Source organism: Enhydra lutris, unplaced genomic scaffold, assembly GCF_002288905.1.
Source record: "Enhydra lutris kenyoni isolate GAN:26980312 unplaced genomic scaffold, ASM228890v2 scaffoldscaffold21, whole genome shotgun sequence".
Taxonomy (NCBI): domain Eukaryota; kingdom Metazoa; phylum Chordata; class Mammalia; order Carnivora; family Mustelidae; genus Enhydra; species Enhydra lutris.
Genome location: NW_019154105.1, coordinates 59,863,174 through 59,879,037, shown reverse-complemented (window position 1 = coordinate 59,879,037; position 15,864 = coordinate 59,863,174). Strand labels below are relative to the sequence as shown.

Sequence of the window (15,864 nt, the reverse complement as noted above, 5' to 3'; positions counted from 1 at the left end):
GGACACCGTTTACCCAACTGTAAAATGGAGGCCATGTCCACGCTGCTCAGGCTGCCTCAGGAAAACGGTGCAGAGCAGAATGCAGAAGCACTTTTTCACGTGTAGCGTCCCAGACAACCGAACAAACGAATGTAGTTATAGATATTTGTTGTTGTTATGTGCTGCTCTCCAGGTCGCCCTCCGATTAAGAGCCTCAGCTCCTGCTACATTCAGGTTCTGGGCGCGGCCTTCCCTCGAGGCCAGGGCTTGTGCAGTAGCCACGCGCCTCTAGCGTGTGTAACTACCCGCCCTCAGCGCTTCCTGACTTACAAAGCGCGTTCAAACATTTGATGTGTCTTGCAGTCCCCGTGCAGCTCGGTGTGATTCCCAATTAAGATTGTTAGCGGAGTGAGGCAGGTGGCCCGCCAGTCAAGCCCTGCAGCGCCTGGGCATGGGGGGCGGGGCGGGTTGGCGTCGCTTCCCTCCTCATCCTTTGCGGACCAGGACCTCTTCTGCCAGTATTCAGGTTTCGGGGAGATGTCTAAATTTCTCCGCAAATCAGGGTCCGTCGGTGGTGGCAGCTTTCCCCTGAGGCAGAAGTCTCTTCCGTCTGCCTAGTTGAATTCTGTGGATGCGCTGGAGGCTGTATTCTACCCTCTCCTGGCAAAGACTGATGAAACGTGAATAGAGTGGCCGCCTGGCCAGGATAGAGCTTTGGCGGCCGGCTGGGGAGTTAAAGTCACAGCATCCCCGGCCGGAGAGATGTCTGCAGGCCTTGGAAGACGTCTTGCTTCTGTGAGATGCTTGGTATGGTGTTTCCAGGTTTTGCCAGTTTCCCGGTCTGCAAAATCTCCCCATTTCCCGGAAGCCCTCAGACACCACCCCTGTAGGGGCCCAGCCCCTAGGGGCTCGGGATCCCAGGCAGGTGATATCTCGTTTGAGCCTTCCTCGGACCTTCTCCCATAAAATCAGATTCTCTGTCAACCTCTTACCTTGGGCTAGTGCGGAGGAATGGCGAGAGCACTTGGATTCTCAGTGGCGGGGAAGGCATCTATTTCCTGAAATGCAACCCATTCCCAAACTCCCACTGCCTGGCCCAGCTCTTCTGAGATTCTCCTAAGGGTCTGAGGGTCCTTCCAACCTAGTGGGTTAGAGTTAGACGCAGCTTGGGAGAGTTGAAACCAACAGGCCAGGGATTTGAGTTACGCGCGCGCGCGCAGACACACACACACACACACACACACACACACACACACACTAGCGATATTTGGTAGTAGATGGATCTCAAATTGCTGGCCAGAGGAAGATTCGTGGGCTAAGCCTGACTCCTTGGGATGGATTTCAGGGCTGGTAACATTGTGTCCTCTTCCCAGCTATCTCCAAGGTCAGCTCTGAGATTCGCTAAGGACCCAGAAGGACGATGAAAGGTGAATAGGTCCAAAAGCTCCGCCCGCCACTATTCTGGGGGAAATCAGGCCCCAAGCAAGCCGACAAGGAGCACTGCGCCCCAGGGGCACAGAGAGTGGTGGAGGAAGAGCCTCCGTCAGAAAGCAAGGAGGCCAAAGAGCTCAACTGACTCTTTCTCATCTTTAAAGAAGACGAAGAAGAAAAAGAAGCAGCAGAGGCAGCGGGGGCGGCGGCAGAGCTGGGAGTGGAGAAGGAAGAGGAAATTCAGAAAGCAATAGCTCCGATTTCCAACAGGAGCCTTGTCTATGGCGGGGGGAGCCCCAGGTAAAGGCACCCGTCTCAGGTCTCCAAATGCGAGGGGAGATCTTCGGAAGCCCAGCTGGCCCCGCGGGCTGATTCCGAATCCACGAATCGGATCTAAAGGTGCTGCTGCCAGAGCCGGGTGCGGGGCAGCTCAGAGCGAAACTGCAACAATCTGGGGCAAACTGAATTCGTTTGAGTCATTTTTCCCCGGGCGTCTGGAGCCAGCCCGGCATAGCTGGTCCAGATGGGGAGTGCAGAAGGGACGGGAAAGGGAAGGGGCGCCGCCGGCCTACTTGAGAGAAAATCCCTAGTTCCCTCAACTTCAAACCCGCAGGGATGGAGGACAAACTCACCTCTTAGGATGCAGTCACAACCAAATGACATTTCAGGAGGGGGGGGAAGCTTCCTCCCCCAAAACCCCTCAGTAGTGCGATCTCTGCAGAGAGGAAGGGAGTGAATTCTAGCATTATTGAAAATGTTCTAACTTTCTACAAGTAAAATGCATTCTACATTTTTTCTTTCTACAAGTAAAATGTGATTAAAAATTTCTACAAGTAAAATGTGATTAATTATGAAGCTTACATGGAATTATTAAAACATGCCAAAAATAAATAAAATGATTGCAGGAACCATTTAGAAGGTGGTTGGACTTGGGGGTAAGGGCGTGTGCATCCTGAGGGCATTTGCCTTTCCCTTCTCGCTTTGTTGTTTCCACAAGCAGGAATCATTCTCCAAAAGCACTTGTCACTGGGCCGGGGGCGGGGGAGGGGGGCGGGTGGCGCAGAACCCTGGCCATGACTTTGGGATACAAAGGCCTGGGAATCCTGAGGCTGGAAAAGATTGCCGACCCGGAAAAGGGCTGGTAGGCCTTTCTGGTTGGGGTAAAATTGAAAGTAGCTGGGGCCTGGGATTGGCAACTCCCGGCTCCCGCCGGCCGCTGGAGGCCTCTGGGCCTGCAATGTGGCATTAACTCTTCCTTGCTCGACCGGGACCCAGAGTGAGAGGAGTGAAGCCTAAGCATTTTGCTCTGGCGAATCCTTGACAGCCTGGGGAGTTGTGCAATGGGGGCGGGTGTTCGTCTTTAAAATGTAAATAATAAATAACCCTGGCCCTAGTCCTCCTCTATTTCCACCTTAGGCTTCCGTGTGGATCACATGAGACCATGTCACAGACGGAGTGAGTGGCATCGCTCTGGAACAATGTAGAGGGCCATGTGCACTCTGCCGGGGTCAAAGCTCAGTTGACCCTCCCCAAGAGACCTCTTATTATAGACCTGGTTATTATAGCCTTCAGAATTTCGGCGAGTTTTTGCTAGTCTATTCTCCAAACGAAATGAAGACAGGGTCAGTTACAGAAATGCTGGGAAAATCAAAAGCAGAGAGGACGTGGGCAGGTGAAGGAGACAGCAGGTTCGGTAGAGGTTGAAATTGGTTGTGCGTTCAGCTGTGGACGCTTTCCAGACTCTGAGACCAATCCCATGAGGAAAAGAGAGAGAGAGGGAGAGAGAGAGAGAGAGAGAATCCTAGCCATTTGCTCCTTATTCAGTGGGATTCAGTTGTGACTTTTGCGAAGTCCCCTACTTTGCAATTCCCTGAGCTTAGTGGATTTAAACACTTTCTTCCCGGTGGAGAGCCAGGCCGCTCCCTAGAGGGAGGAGACATTCTTGGTCCAGGACTGAAAAGTGGTTGGAAAGGAGCCCCAGACATTTTTACCATACAGCTGCACAGAGAGAGGCTCAGAGACAACACGATGTCCAGGAGGGCATGTGAAACTAAAAGTTTATAAATTAAAGGAAAAAGAAAGATAAAGCGAACAGAACTTCCAAACTTCACAAATCTTTTTAAAGTTAATATTCTAGTTGAGTGCACAGTGCCCTTAAGGAGGCAAAAAGCGACAATGTTGACAGGATCATCTGTCTTAGGGACAGGGGCTGGAATGGGAGAATCTTGGGTCAGAATGCAGGAATCGTGGGGAACGTTAGAGACAGAGGGCCTGGCATCTGAACTGCGGGGTACGCTGGGGAAAGGCCGGTCAGGGATATTCACATTGAATACAAAAATAACCGTTATTTGAATACAAACAACCGAAAAGTGCTACAAGTTTTAACCTCCTTTAAAAAAAATAAAAAGAAATAAAAGAAAGTTTCTGCCAAGGGCTGCTGGGTTTGCCCTTTCCCGGTTCCAGGTTCCCGGAAGCTCCCGAGTTGGTGGTGGACTCGGGAGAGGAAAGATTTTGGGGGGCCTCTGCCCAGCCCTGTGCTCAGAAGCTCCCTTCTTTACATTCAGCACCCAAAAGGGTGTCCACACCCCAGCTCTGACATGCGGAGGGGTGGGGGCAGAGGGCCCAAAAAGCAAAACTTTCATGGTTCAAATCAACCCTCTATGGCTCCGGGCTCCTTGGGGCTGTCAAGGTTCTGCACCCGTTCCTTACAAATGCAATTTCCAAAAAAAAAAAAAAAAAAAAAAAAAAAAGATACGTAGATAAACATAGATTGGTAGCATGGATACCATGAACTATTGTGGCCTACTGCACGAAGCTCCCAGCCAGCCTGAAATTCTGGGGATTCAGGCTATGTGGATCCAGGAGTTCTCTCCGCTCCAGGGAAACGCCGTGTCCTGGCAGATACAATCCAAATCCAACTTTGTTGTGATAATAAATAATGTCCAAGAGCTACCACGCAGGCAACGTGGGAGCAAGGACCCTAGGCCATAGGATGCCTCCTAATTAGGCATAGGGTGCCTTCAAATTAGAAAAAGGCGCCTCCTCTGGACAGACTCAGTCCCGCTGCCAGGGCACACTCCTGGATTTTGAGCCTGCGCTGGACTGCATCCTCCACTTGCCCTCTCGCCGGGGCGCCCTCGTACAGAGCACAACCTGCACAGCCGTCAGCGGCCGTCCGGAGCTGGGGCCCGGGGATAGTTTGCTGCCTCGACCCAGGCCGGCTCACTGGGTGCCCGCGGCTGCTGCACACGTGGAGAGTGCCCAGCCAGGGAGGCAATAGTAAGGGTAATAGTAGGAGGGCTGCAGTGGCAGCAGCGACGGCGGCCGCAGCACCTCGCCAGGCAAGTACTGTCTCTGGTCGTCGCGCACCAGCACTTTCACCGCCACCTTCTTGGCGGCGGGCGCTGATGCCAGCAGGTCGGCAGCCATCTGCCGGCGTTTGGTCTTGTAGCGACGGTTCTGGAACCAGATCTTCACTTGCGTCTCGGTGAGCTTCAGCGACGCGGCCAGGTCGGCGCGTTCCGGCCCGGACAGGTAGCGCTGGTGGTTGAAGCGCCGCTCCAGCTCGAAGACCTGAGCATGGGAGAAGGCGGCCCGCGAGCGTTTCTTGCGCGGCTTGGGCGCGGCGGGCTCCTCCTCCTCCTCCGCGCCGCCCGCCGGGCCGCCCCCGCCGCCACTTCGGCTGCACAGCGCGGGTACGCGTGCACTTCCGGGGCCAACAGCGTCGTCTTCGGCCCTAGGGCTGCGGTCGCCTGCGAACCCCAGTGGGAACAGAAACAACAGACTGTCAGCGCCGCAAACAAAGGAGGTCTGGCCCCAACTGCGGGGTGTGGGGGAGGGGGACGAAAATACGCTTTGATCCCAGCAGAGCACTTGGCGAGGGTCTGTAAGCCGCGGGTCCTTATAGACCGGTCTCAGAACCCTGTTCCACTAGCTTCTTACATCTAGGCCTGTCCCACTCGGGAAGGGGACTCCGCCGCTGTATCAATGCTGTGTGGCCAAGATCCAGCTCCCTGTCCTCACTGGGCCCCAGGCTTCCCTCAGTAATGTGGGGCCACCAGGCCTAAGCATCCTCACAAGCCTTATAAGTATTCAGCGCTGAGCTCTGGGGTGGGGGGGAATTCTTGGTTGCTCTTTCCCTGGGTTTACCCGCCACCGGCACACTCACGCTCATACACACTCATCGGTGCAGCACACACTGTCAACTGCACTTAAGGGAAAGATGGGGGGCTGAATCCTTGGACAGATGTATTCCGAGTCTTACCCCCAACCCCTCAACCTCCTGGAATTGTGTGAGATCTGTGGCAATAGAGCAGCCTTGGTGGGCTTCTGTCTCTCTCTCTCTGCAAGGAAATGAGAAGATTGAAGGGAAGAGAGAGAGGTGCCCCGGCTTCACGTCTTTGAACCCTAATCTGACACCAGCTCCTCAGCCTCTTCCTGGATCTCCCCACAAGACCCTAGCAGAGAGGCTCAGAGATCTGGCCTCTGGCAAGTACTCTTTACTTGGAGCCAGGGTGAGGCCTACAGCAGCGACCAGTCCACAGGGGAGTGGGTGTGGGGTCTCTTTCTGACCCAAGGACCTGCCAACTCTGGCAGGGGATGTTCCTCTCCGTGCTACTTGTGGAATGACCCACATTAAGCCCCCCTGCCTTCAGCTGGCTGCAGGGTGTGCTGCCAGGTCTTGGGTCCTCAGCCCATCCGAGCTCCCCTGAACTTGGGGTCTGGGAAAGCTAAATAAGCCCTCCCCCCAAAGCCCAGGCTTGGCACATGCATGTTCAGTACCACTTAGAGGTATCCCTCACCACCTATCCTTAAGCAGAGGACCTAGGAGCCTTGGGACCTGGAGCTGGGAGCATTTCTGCTCTATGGGCTAGGGACCATGGCACTGACTACTCGAGGTCTCCGGGCCCCTGGATCTTCTCTGTCGCTGATTTGGGGGATTTGGACATAGACAGGGCCGAAGCACTGGCGATGGACTTAAAGGCAGGGTGCAGTGGTTTTCTTTTAGCGCAGTCTAGGGCACAATTGCCCCAGGACGTCTCAGGCCTCGCCCCAGGACGCAGGCTCTGAGGAGTTTCTCGGTTCTCTCTCGGGCTCGGTTCCCAGAGAATAAGAGCAGCCTGCGCCAGCGCGAAGAGCTTCGGGTCCTGGCCAGCCCCAGGGCCCCAGGGCGTAGGGTACTCACAGCAGGCCCACCCCATTCGGCATGTTTTCCCTCCTTGCCAGCCCCTCTGCCCGGCCCCCTTCCCCGCCAAGCCTCGGCAGACCTGAGACGCTGGCCGACATCTCGCTGTCGCTCCTGCCTGCGGCTTCCTCCTCTAGGTCCTTGGCGGCGGGCAGCTCGCAGACCGGCTGGCCGAGGTCCAGCGTCCCCCCTGCACAGCCGGCCCCGCTGGCCCCCGGAGCGTCCGCACAGCGCCGCCCGCCCTCGTTCTCCTCGCTCAGCGCCGAGTCCGAGTCCCAACCAACCAGGCTCTCCGCGGTCCGCCCTGCAGCCGTTCTGGTCCCGGCAGGCGACGCCAGCAGAGAGTCCTCCGCGCCCCCCAGAGCGCCCGCGTCTGTCTCCCCGAACAATCGCCAGCAGCAGACAGCGGGCGCCTCAGCCACTGCCACTGCGGTGCCCCCGGGTACCGAGCGCCCCTCTGGCGCGGGCAGCCCTCCACGCTCCTCTTTCTTGTTGAGGATTGCCTGGATGGAGAAGGGCGTCAAGGTGTTGGCGCCGCGCACAGCCATCTGCGCCGTGAGCCAGAGCGGCCGGCCGGCCGGGCGGCTGGGGCGCGGGGCAGCTCCGAGCTGGACGCAGTGCGCGGGCCGCCGCAGCGCGAGTGAGCCGGCTCGCGAGGCCCCAGCAGCCCACTCCTGCGCGGCCCAGCAGCCCCCGCCTCCCTCTGGCCGAGGATCAGCGCCGACCCTCACCCCCACTTCCGAGGCCCACCCCTCCCGAAGACCCCTTCCCCCCCAATCCAGAGCCAGACGCTCGACTTTCGCAGCTCAGCTGGATTATCTCATCGCCTCGCGCCCTTAGGGGCGGGCCGGGGTCTGCCCCCTCGGAGGATGTTGGGGGCGGATCGGCGGGGCCCCCACCGCGGCTGCAGTCCCTTCCTGAGCGCCTCCGGGGCGCACGGCCGGAGTCACTTTTTCTTTGCGCCTCGGTCTCTTCACTGGCTGCAGGATTTCGCTCCTGGTTAGTCCTTTCCTAGTTGGTCCGGCTCTTTCGGAGCCCACCCCCAGTGGCGGCGGCGACGACGGCGGCCTCTGGATTCTGAGAGGCGCGGGGCACCTTTTTACCCCCTGCTCTGGTTTTATCTGTTTCTTCTCTCTTTCGTTCCCCGGCGTTCCACCGTATCCCCCCCTCCCGCGCGGGTGTCATTCCTCACCGCTGAGTGACAGCTTCAGGCCACGCCCTTCACTGGGTTGTCCGGGGCCCTCCAGGCCGCCTATTGGCTGGCTCCAGCTGGGCGACGTTGACTTTAACAGACAAAACTGGGCACGCTGTGCGGAGAAAGTCAGGGTCTGGCTTAACCCCTTTCCTCCCAAGCCTGGTTCTTGAAGCATCCTCCAGCAACCGGAGGCTTACCCACCCACACACGGTGTCTGAGAAACCACGTTTCTTATCTCTGCAGATGTATCCACCCATTCCTGCGCTTTTGTGGAACACGATATTTGATAGTCGAGTCGAAATCTAGGCGTGGGAATGTGGGGAGGGGGGAAATCCAAGATAACGCAGTTCGGTAAATCGCGCGCTCAGTTTTCTGTTTTCTAGGAAGGGTCAAAGATAAGAAAATAAAATTTTTTTTTAACCTTTATAGTTTCAGGGCTTCCTGCTAATTCTTTTCACTGAAATAATCAATTAAAATCACTAGAAATATTTTTTTTCCTTCACCTTATTTTACTTGATTCGATTTCTATGGAGGAACTAAAAAGAAAAAGATGGTACAGTTAGAGAACTAAAGGCAGGCGAGAAATGAGAAGTCATCTTTGGGAGAGTTTCTGGAAATTGCGCGGTTATTTCCCTGGACAGTTAATACTGAATTTAATTGGAGTTTGTTAAATTTTACACCAGGAAGGAGGGAAAAATATTTCAACTTGTTATTTAAATATTCTGTTACTTGTGAGTGGAATAAGATTAGAAAAGATATGTGTTTGTTTAAAGGACTATGTGGGAATTACCGTACTCATGATCCTGAACTGACGACATTAAATTAATTTTCTTAAAAAAGTAAGTAATGAATTGTTTTATGTAATAGAAGGAACCGAGCTATGAAACACAAATATTGTAGTATAAAAACATTTGTTACTTATTTACATTAATTATTTTTAAATAAAAAATTTACTCGAGTAACATACTTTAGTGCCTTCCATAAATTTTACAAAGGTTTAACTTAACACTAAAGACACAATCTGAACCATTAAATAAGTTTAAAGAACTGTGATTTTAGTTTAGTAAATTGGTGCTTTTGGTGTCACTAAAATAAATAGCATTTCTCCCTGTTGCTTTCTTTTTGGTGGTACTTGTGCACTGCAGTACGAAATACACACACTCTTCATAGTTTTCAGCTCGGTGTGTTGGAGGGGAAGAGGGCTTTGCAGCATCTGTACTTTCCAGAATTTTAGCTACATGATGCTTTTTTTTTTGCATCCCCAATACACTACAGTGCAGATCCTGTAATGTACTTAGGTTACAAATTCTCACTTGAAAAGATCATTGTCCTTTCTAGCTCTTTAGAGTTACATCACTTTTGAGGGAAAGGTGCTTAAATTTGGTGTCAGCATAACGCAAATGTAAGAAACGGGATGCTCTTCAGGCCGGAAGGGAAACAGAACAGAATGCTTCAGAGGTTTCAAAAGAAAGTGTGTCCTTTCCTTCCTCTGCTGACCTTTATTTACTCTTTAAATTACCTCCCTCCCCCACCATCCTGTTACTCTCTGGGGATCACGTCTAGGGGGAGATTGACACAGGTCCCCCAGAAGGTGAGAGATGAACAGGTGTGAACTGTGTGCCTTTGTGGGGTGAGGGTTTGGTGTGGACAAATAATAGGGTGAGTTCTGCACACACAGGCAACGGAGATGTTCTGGGGGCTGAATGACCTAGTATAAGTAAGTTTGGGGGCTATACAAAGACTTACTTGTAAATAGCAACTACTATTTAGTTGCCCCCCCAATATATTTTTAAAAAGAAACCCGATCCACGGTAGGATATGTCCTTTGCCACAGTTTTCAGCAGAGGTTGTCAAAGCATTAAAGATGCAGTTCCGAGGAGGTTTTGAGTTGTCCGTTTTCTGTGTGTCCCCAGACTGCAAGACACTGGCTGCATTCCGAGACTTCAGCAGGCACAAAGTGAGAGAGACCCGTGTCATCTCTGGGCAACTGCCGCCGCTGTTGGCCTCTAAGTCTGGTGAGTGGCAGGGCCAGGAGGTGTGTAAGTACCCTGGTCTGGAACTACAACTAAAAGCTGCTAGTAAGGGGCTGGGTGGGGATGAAAATGAAAAGGCTTTCGGAGACGGTGAGCAGAAGTGGTCGTAGGCAGAGATTGTCCCGGACACGCGCGGAGTCAAGGCCGGTGAGTTGGGGTGTCTGTCGAGGGCTCGGCAGGTCAGCGGGTGCCAGAGGGCCGGGGGTCCGCGGGGAAGGGGCGCGTCCGCGCGGGCGCAGCGGGGCCCCGCTCCTAGCCCACTGAGGCCATCTGCCTCGGGAGTGGCCACGAGCTCCTGGAACCCCGCGGCTGCTTGACCGCGCCTGACCTTCCGTCGGCGCCGCGCTTCGGACTTGGGCCCGCCGCGGGAATCGGCGGAGCCGGGGAGCCCCGGCAGCCGGCCAGCCTTCAAGGAGGAGGCCGGGGAGCTCCGCTCCCGAGCCCTCCTCCCTGGCCCCACGTTCCGCTCTTTCCTAGTCTTTTCCCTCTCCTCCCTTTCTTCTCGCCTCCCACCCCTCTCTCTTCTTTCTCCTCCGCTGTTTGGTTCCTGCGCGCCCCTGGCGTGCCGCGGCCCCTCCGCCCCAGGAACGGCCCCGGCCCGAAGCGCTGCCGGGCAGCGAAGCCTCGGGCGCAAGATGGGAGGGCGGTGGGAGAGGCGCGGGGGCCAGGAGAGGGGAAACCCGGGCCCTCCGGCGCGCGCCGAAAGTTGCTGAGCACGCGTCTGCGCCCCCGCCGCCTTCCACCTGCGCCTTTGGCGGTCCTCGGTCTGAGTGGTGGGGAGGAGAGACAGTCTTCTGTGCGGGGAAGAGGCCCCAGGGAGTGAGGCCATTCCCGCAGCGGCTGTGCAGTGGAAGGCCACGCGGGACTTGGCCCTCAGACGCCGATGACCTTGACTGAAGTCACCTGCTTTCTCTAGGCCAGGGTTCCCAGTCCTTTAAAGCGAGGGCTTGTGTGTAGCATCTTCCAAGGCGCTCCTGAACCGTGCGCACTGACGTGCAGGCTAGAGGAGGAGGCGGTGCAGGCTTGTCAGGGCCAAGTCTAGGCAGAGGTCTCTCCCGGGACTGAGACTGACCATCTGTCCCCATCCGCGGGCTCCTGAGGGCACTCGAAGCAGCCGCAGCACCCCAAACTTCAAGCTACACACCACTTTCCCGCCAGCAGACACCGGCTCCTGGGTTCCTAAGTCGTCCGTTTCCCTACCTCACTAGGGCTTTTCATGAAGATGGTTCAGGTATATTAGACTGAAGAGAGGATTATTATGGGCCAAGGAGGTTCTGTATTTAAACAAATGTCGTTTACCAACAATATACCAGGAGCCACAGCCTATTGTTTTACTTAGTCTGCACAACCCTGGGCGTGTGGTTAGGAGAAAACATGATTATCCCCATTTTATAGATGAGCAAACCGAGTCTCAGGGAGTTTAAATGACTTGACATCAGCAAGTGGCTAAATCAGGATTTAAATCCGACTATCTAATGCCAATCTAGTTGGGTTTTCTACTCTAATCGTTTTTTGTTTTTTTCTTAAACCTTCACATTTTTTCTCGTTAAACTTTTCCCATAGTCTTCCTTACCCATTTCTGTGCTACTCATTCATCAGAAACGGAGCTCGGAACTCAAGGAAATCAAAGAAAGGACCCAGGCAGGCAAATATGACGATTTTTCTGTTCCGAGCGTTTGAAAATAAAGGACTCTGAGGCCTGCAGATCTGAACCCAAACCTTGTTATATACAAAGAAAGAAACACCGTTTTTATTTTAATCAATAAACTAAACCGTGTGTAGAGGGAGACAGCCAGGTGATGGAAGTTAGCTGGGTTCAGAAATATGGGGACCTGAGTTTGATCGAGGCTCCAAGATGCAGTGAAACGGCCTCACGAAAGACACTTTGGAGCTTCGTTTTCTTACCTGTAAAAAGCCTCTCAGGTTTAAAAAGAATTGTACGGGCTCCGGAACCCGCCTGGGTACGGTGGAGGACGAGTGCCACCTAGCGGGCATCTCTGAGGGATGTATGGCGTTCTCCTCAAAACGGCATGTTTTTGCTCTTAGTTTTATGTTTCCCCAGTCTCGCATTGTCAGTGATGTAATAGCTGAGGTGTTCCATTTTAAAAACTCATGCAGACACCGTCCGGAACCCCACTGGAGACTCCCCGCACTCAAGGCCAGGGGAAGATGGGATTCCCCCAGGGCGTGCCAAGAGCCCAGTTACAGAATCGAAGTGGTTGCAGTGGGGAGATCCCAGAGACCTCCTGACCTAACAGCACCTCCATTCCTGGATACTGGCTCGGTAGGCTGAGTGCTAGACCAGGTTCCCGATGGATGGTGATTTAGGACACACACTGTGTTTCTGGGGCCGTATGAAGGTTTTCCTGTTTCTTCAGGAGCTAGTTTCTTTATGAGACTAATAGGGGTATTTCACCTCAAACATCAGAAAGCTCAGGCATTACAAACAAACCCATCTTGTCCCTCAGGTTTTATTTTCTCATTTGGGCTGTCTATTGGACAGTGGGCAGATGATGGTGCTAATTGAGGGAAGGGTGGCTAAGTCTGAGAAGCAAGTTTGATTAGGTAAAGAGGGAGATGTTATATGCCATTGCTTGTGTCGAGTTTGAGATGCTTATAAAATACAAGTGGAGTCTTCGGATTTTATCCTATTCCTGTCTCTAAGTAACTATCCTGGGGGGCCTCAAACCCTTATGCATGTTTCTCCTTGCAAAAAGTTCCAACTTCTTTACTTTTCTCTAGTTTCTTCCCTTCATTCATTTCCTATTCACCGAATATTCCCTGAGCGCTTACAGTGTCTCAGGAGAGGTTCTAGACCCTGGGGTTGAAGGCGCTGTAAGGCACTGCTCCCCACAGATTAACATTCTAGTGGAGGAATACCATTCAGAAACAAATGTCTAATGAAAGCAGCGGAGCGACATCAGATGGTGTTAGGGCTGGGAAAAGAAGGAAGCAGAGTGATGTGGCTGAAGGTGATTTGGGGTTGCGTTAGATGGAGTGAGATTCGAGGCAGAAAGAGATATGGAGGATAAGATTTTCCGAGGGAGAAAATACTACACAGGACGTACAGTGGGGAGAGTCCATGTACTCTGGGATGGGGGCAGGACATTCCTGTGGCCAGAGTGAAGTGGGAGGGGCAGACTGGTCAAGGATGAGTTGGCATGGGGCTTTATAAAACACAGTCAAGGGCGTGAACTTTATTCTAAGCATGATGGGAAGTCACGGGAAGATTGTAAGCACAGAGCTAATGGAATATGAGTTTCATCATGTTGTTGTGCAACAAAAAGATTCTGGCTGTGGCAAATGGGGAATCAGGGAGACCCGCTAGAAGCTAGTGAGTCCTATGCAGAGTTGGTGGCCTGGGTTAGGTGGTGCTGGAGAAGGAGGAAATAGACAGATTTTGGCATCTATGTTGGTAGTGTTCTTTTTTTTTTTTTTTTTTAAGATTGTGTTTATTTATTTGACAGAGAGAGAGATCACAAGTAGGCAGAGAGGCAGGCAGAGAGAGACGGGGAAGCAGGTTCCCCGCTGAGCAGAGAGCCCAATGCGGGGCTCAATCCCAGGACCCTGAGATCATGACCTGAGCTGAAGGCAGAAGCTTAACCCACTGAGCCACCCAGGCGCCCCTAAGATTTATTTATTTTGAAGAGAGAGAGAGCGAGTGGGGGAAGACGCAGAGGGAGAGGGAGAGAGAATTTCAAACAGACTCCTCACTGAACTCCGAGTCCGCGGTGGGGGTTGATCTCCCAACCCTTAGATCATGACCTGAGCAGAAACCAAGAGTTGGTCATTTAACTGACTGAGCCAACTAAGCACCCCTTAAAAATTTTATTTTTAAGTAACCTCTACCCCCAACATGGGGCTCAAACTTACAACATGGAGATCAAGAGTTGCATGCTCCGCAGACTAAGCCAGCCAGGTGCCCTGGGGGTGTGTTTTTTTTTTTTAAAACAATGTCTTTAAAAGAATCATGGTAAAATGTGCATAACATAAAATTTACCACTTTACCCATTTTTAAGTGTGCAGCTCGTTGGCATTAAGTACACTCACATTGTTGTGCAACGATCCCCCCCAACCATTGCCAGACATTTTCTTCTTGCAGAACTGAAACTCCTAGAACTGTATTCATGAAACAACCCCCTTCCTCAGCAGCCTCCATTCTAGTGTCTGTCTCTATGGATCTGACTATTCTAAGTCCTGCATATAAATGGAATCGTTCGGTATTTTTCCTCTGGCAACTGGCTTATTTCACTTAGCATCATGTCTTCATGTTTCATCCATGTTGTAGCATATGTCAGAATTTCCTTTCTGTGTTAAGACTGAATAATATCCCATTGTGTGTGTATATACTACATATTAAACAACTCATTCATCCATCAGTGGATACTTGGGTTGCTTATATGCATTTTCACTATTGTGAATACTTCTGATATAAACATGGGTGTACAAACAACTCTTCAAGACCCTGGTTTCAGTTATTTGGGGTGTATACCCAGAAAGAAAATTCCTGGATCACATGGTAATTTACATTTAGTTTTTTGAGGAATCCCAATATTATTTTCCATAATGGCTGCACCATTTTACAGTCCCACCTACAGTGAGCAAGGGTTCCAATTTCTCCACAGCCTTGCCAACACTTACTATTTTTTGTTGTGTTGTGTTTTTGATAGTAGCCATGCTAATGGGTATGAAGTGATGCATCACTGTGGTTTTAATTCTTGTTTCCCCAGGGGTTAGTGATGTTGAGCTTGTTTTTGTGGGCTTATTAGCCATCTTAATATCTTTGTAGACAGTTTTGTTCATGTTATCAGAGTGGTTGTTTTTGTGGTAGTGGTGGGTGAGTTTTAGTCCTCTATGTATTTTGGATATTGATCTCTGATCAGATATATAATTATCAAATATTTCTACTATTCTGTGGACTGCCTGGCAGTATATTTGAAGCATGCAGTCAATTGGATGGAGAGGCAAGAGAAAAGGATTGACCCAAGCTACCTCCTGGACTGGGGCTCAGGTGAGTAGGGCTGCTGCTCACCTAGGTGGGACAGACTTGAGAGACTTGTTGGGGGTGAGAGTGAGAGGAAAGCTCCATTGGGACATATTATGTCTGAGGTGCTTCGTAGACATCCATGTAGAGGCGTGAAGGCAGCCAGTGAATATAACATTTCAAGAAAAGGTCAGGCCAAAAGCAGAAATTTGAGTATTTTTCAGACAGTAGGTAGCATGGATAGAACTGGGTGAGGTCACCTAGGAATGAGAGAGAGCTCCAACCTGGGTTATCCAACAGGTTCAGCAGTGAAGGGAGACCCACCAAAAGAGACCGAGAAAGAATCACCAGGGCAGTAGAAAGATCCAGGAGAGTTCAGTATTTGAGGAAGCCAAGAGAAGTCTGTGTTGGCATGGTGAAGGAGATTAACTATGTAGTATGCTGCATTCAGTAGCATGAGACAGAGATACGGCCATTGGGTTTGGCAAATGGAAGTCATTGGCCAACTTGACAGGCACTGTCTTGCAGCGTGTTGGGAATTAGTTGAAAGAGAACTAGACTGGAATGAGCTCAGGAGGGGAGGAAGTGAAAATAGTAGATATAGACAACTTTTTAAAGAAGTTTGACCATGAAGGATTACAGAGCAATGAGATGGGAGTGGAAGGGTTCTTTCATCTAGAATGTCAGTTTTACATAGATGATGCTAGAATATGTTTATGTATTTGTGTAAAGAATCTAATAAAGAGGGACACTTAATAGTTCAGGAGAAAAGAGAAAATTGCAGAAGTGAAGCCCCTGAGAATATGAGAGGGCTGATCTCTGGTAAATAGAATGTTGGAAGGTGTTATCAAGGTCGTGAAGTGATAATAATGGTGGCTGGCATTTACTGAGCACATGAGCCAGGCACTGTTCAGGTGATTTATGTTTGTTTGCTTTTTTAATAAAGATTTTATTTATTTATTTATTTGACAGAGAGAGTGAGAGAGAGCATAAGCAGGTGGAACTGCAGAAGGAGAGGGAGAAGCGGGCTCCCCACTGAGCAAGGAGCCCCATGTGG

The 15,864-nt window shown here is 51.7% G+C and overlaps 1 protein-coding gene across 1 annotated transcript; it reads right to left on the bottom strand.

The window, feature by feature from the left end:
• Positions 1-4,632: 4,632 nt before the first annotated feature.
• Positions 4,633-7,143, bottom strand: LOC111148803 (NK3 homeobox 2). Its single transcript, XM_022505617.1, has 2 exons — positions 6,678-7,143; positions 4,633-5,162 (listed from the first exon to the last, which is right to left on the bottom strand). The coding sequence occupies exons 1-2, from the start codon at positions 7,141-7,143 to the stop codon at positions 4,633-4,635; spliced, it is 996 nt and encodes a 331-aa protein (XP_022361325.1).
• Positions 7,144-15,864: the final 8,721 nt, after the last annotated feature.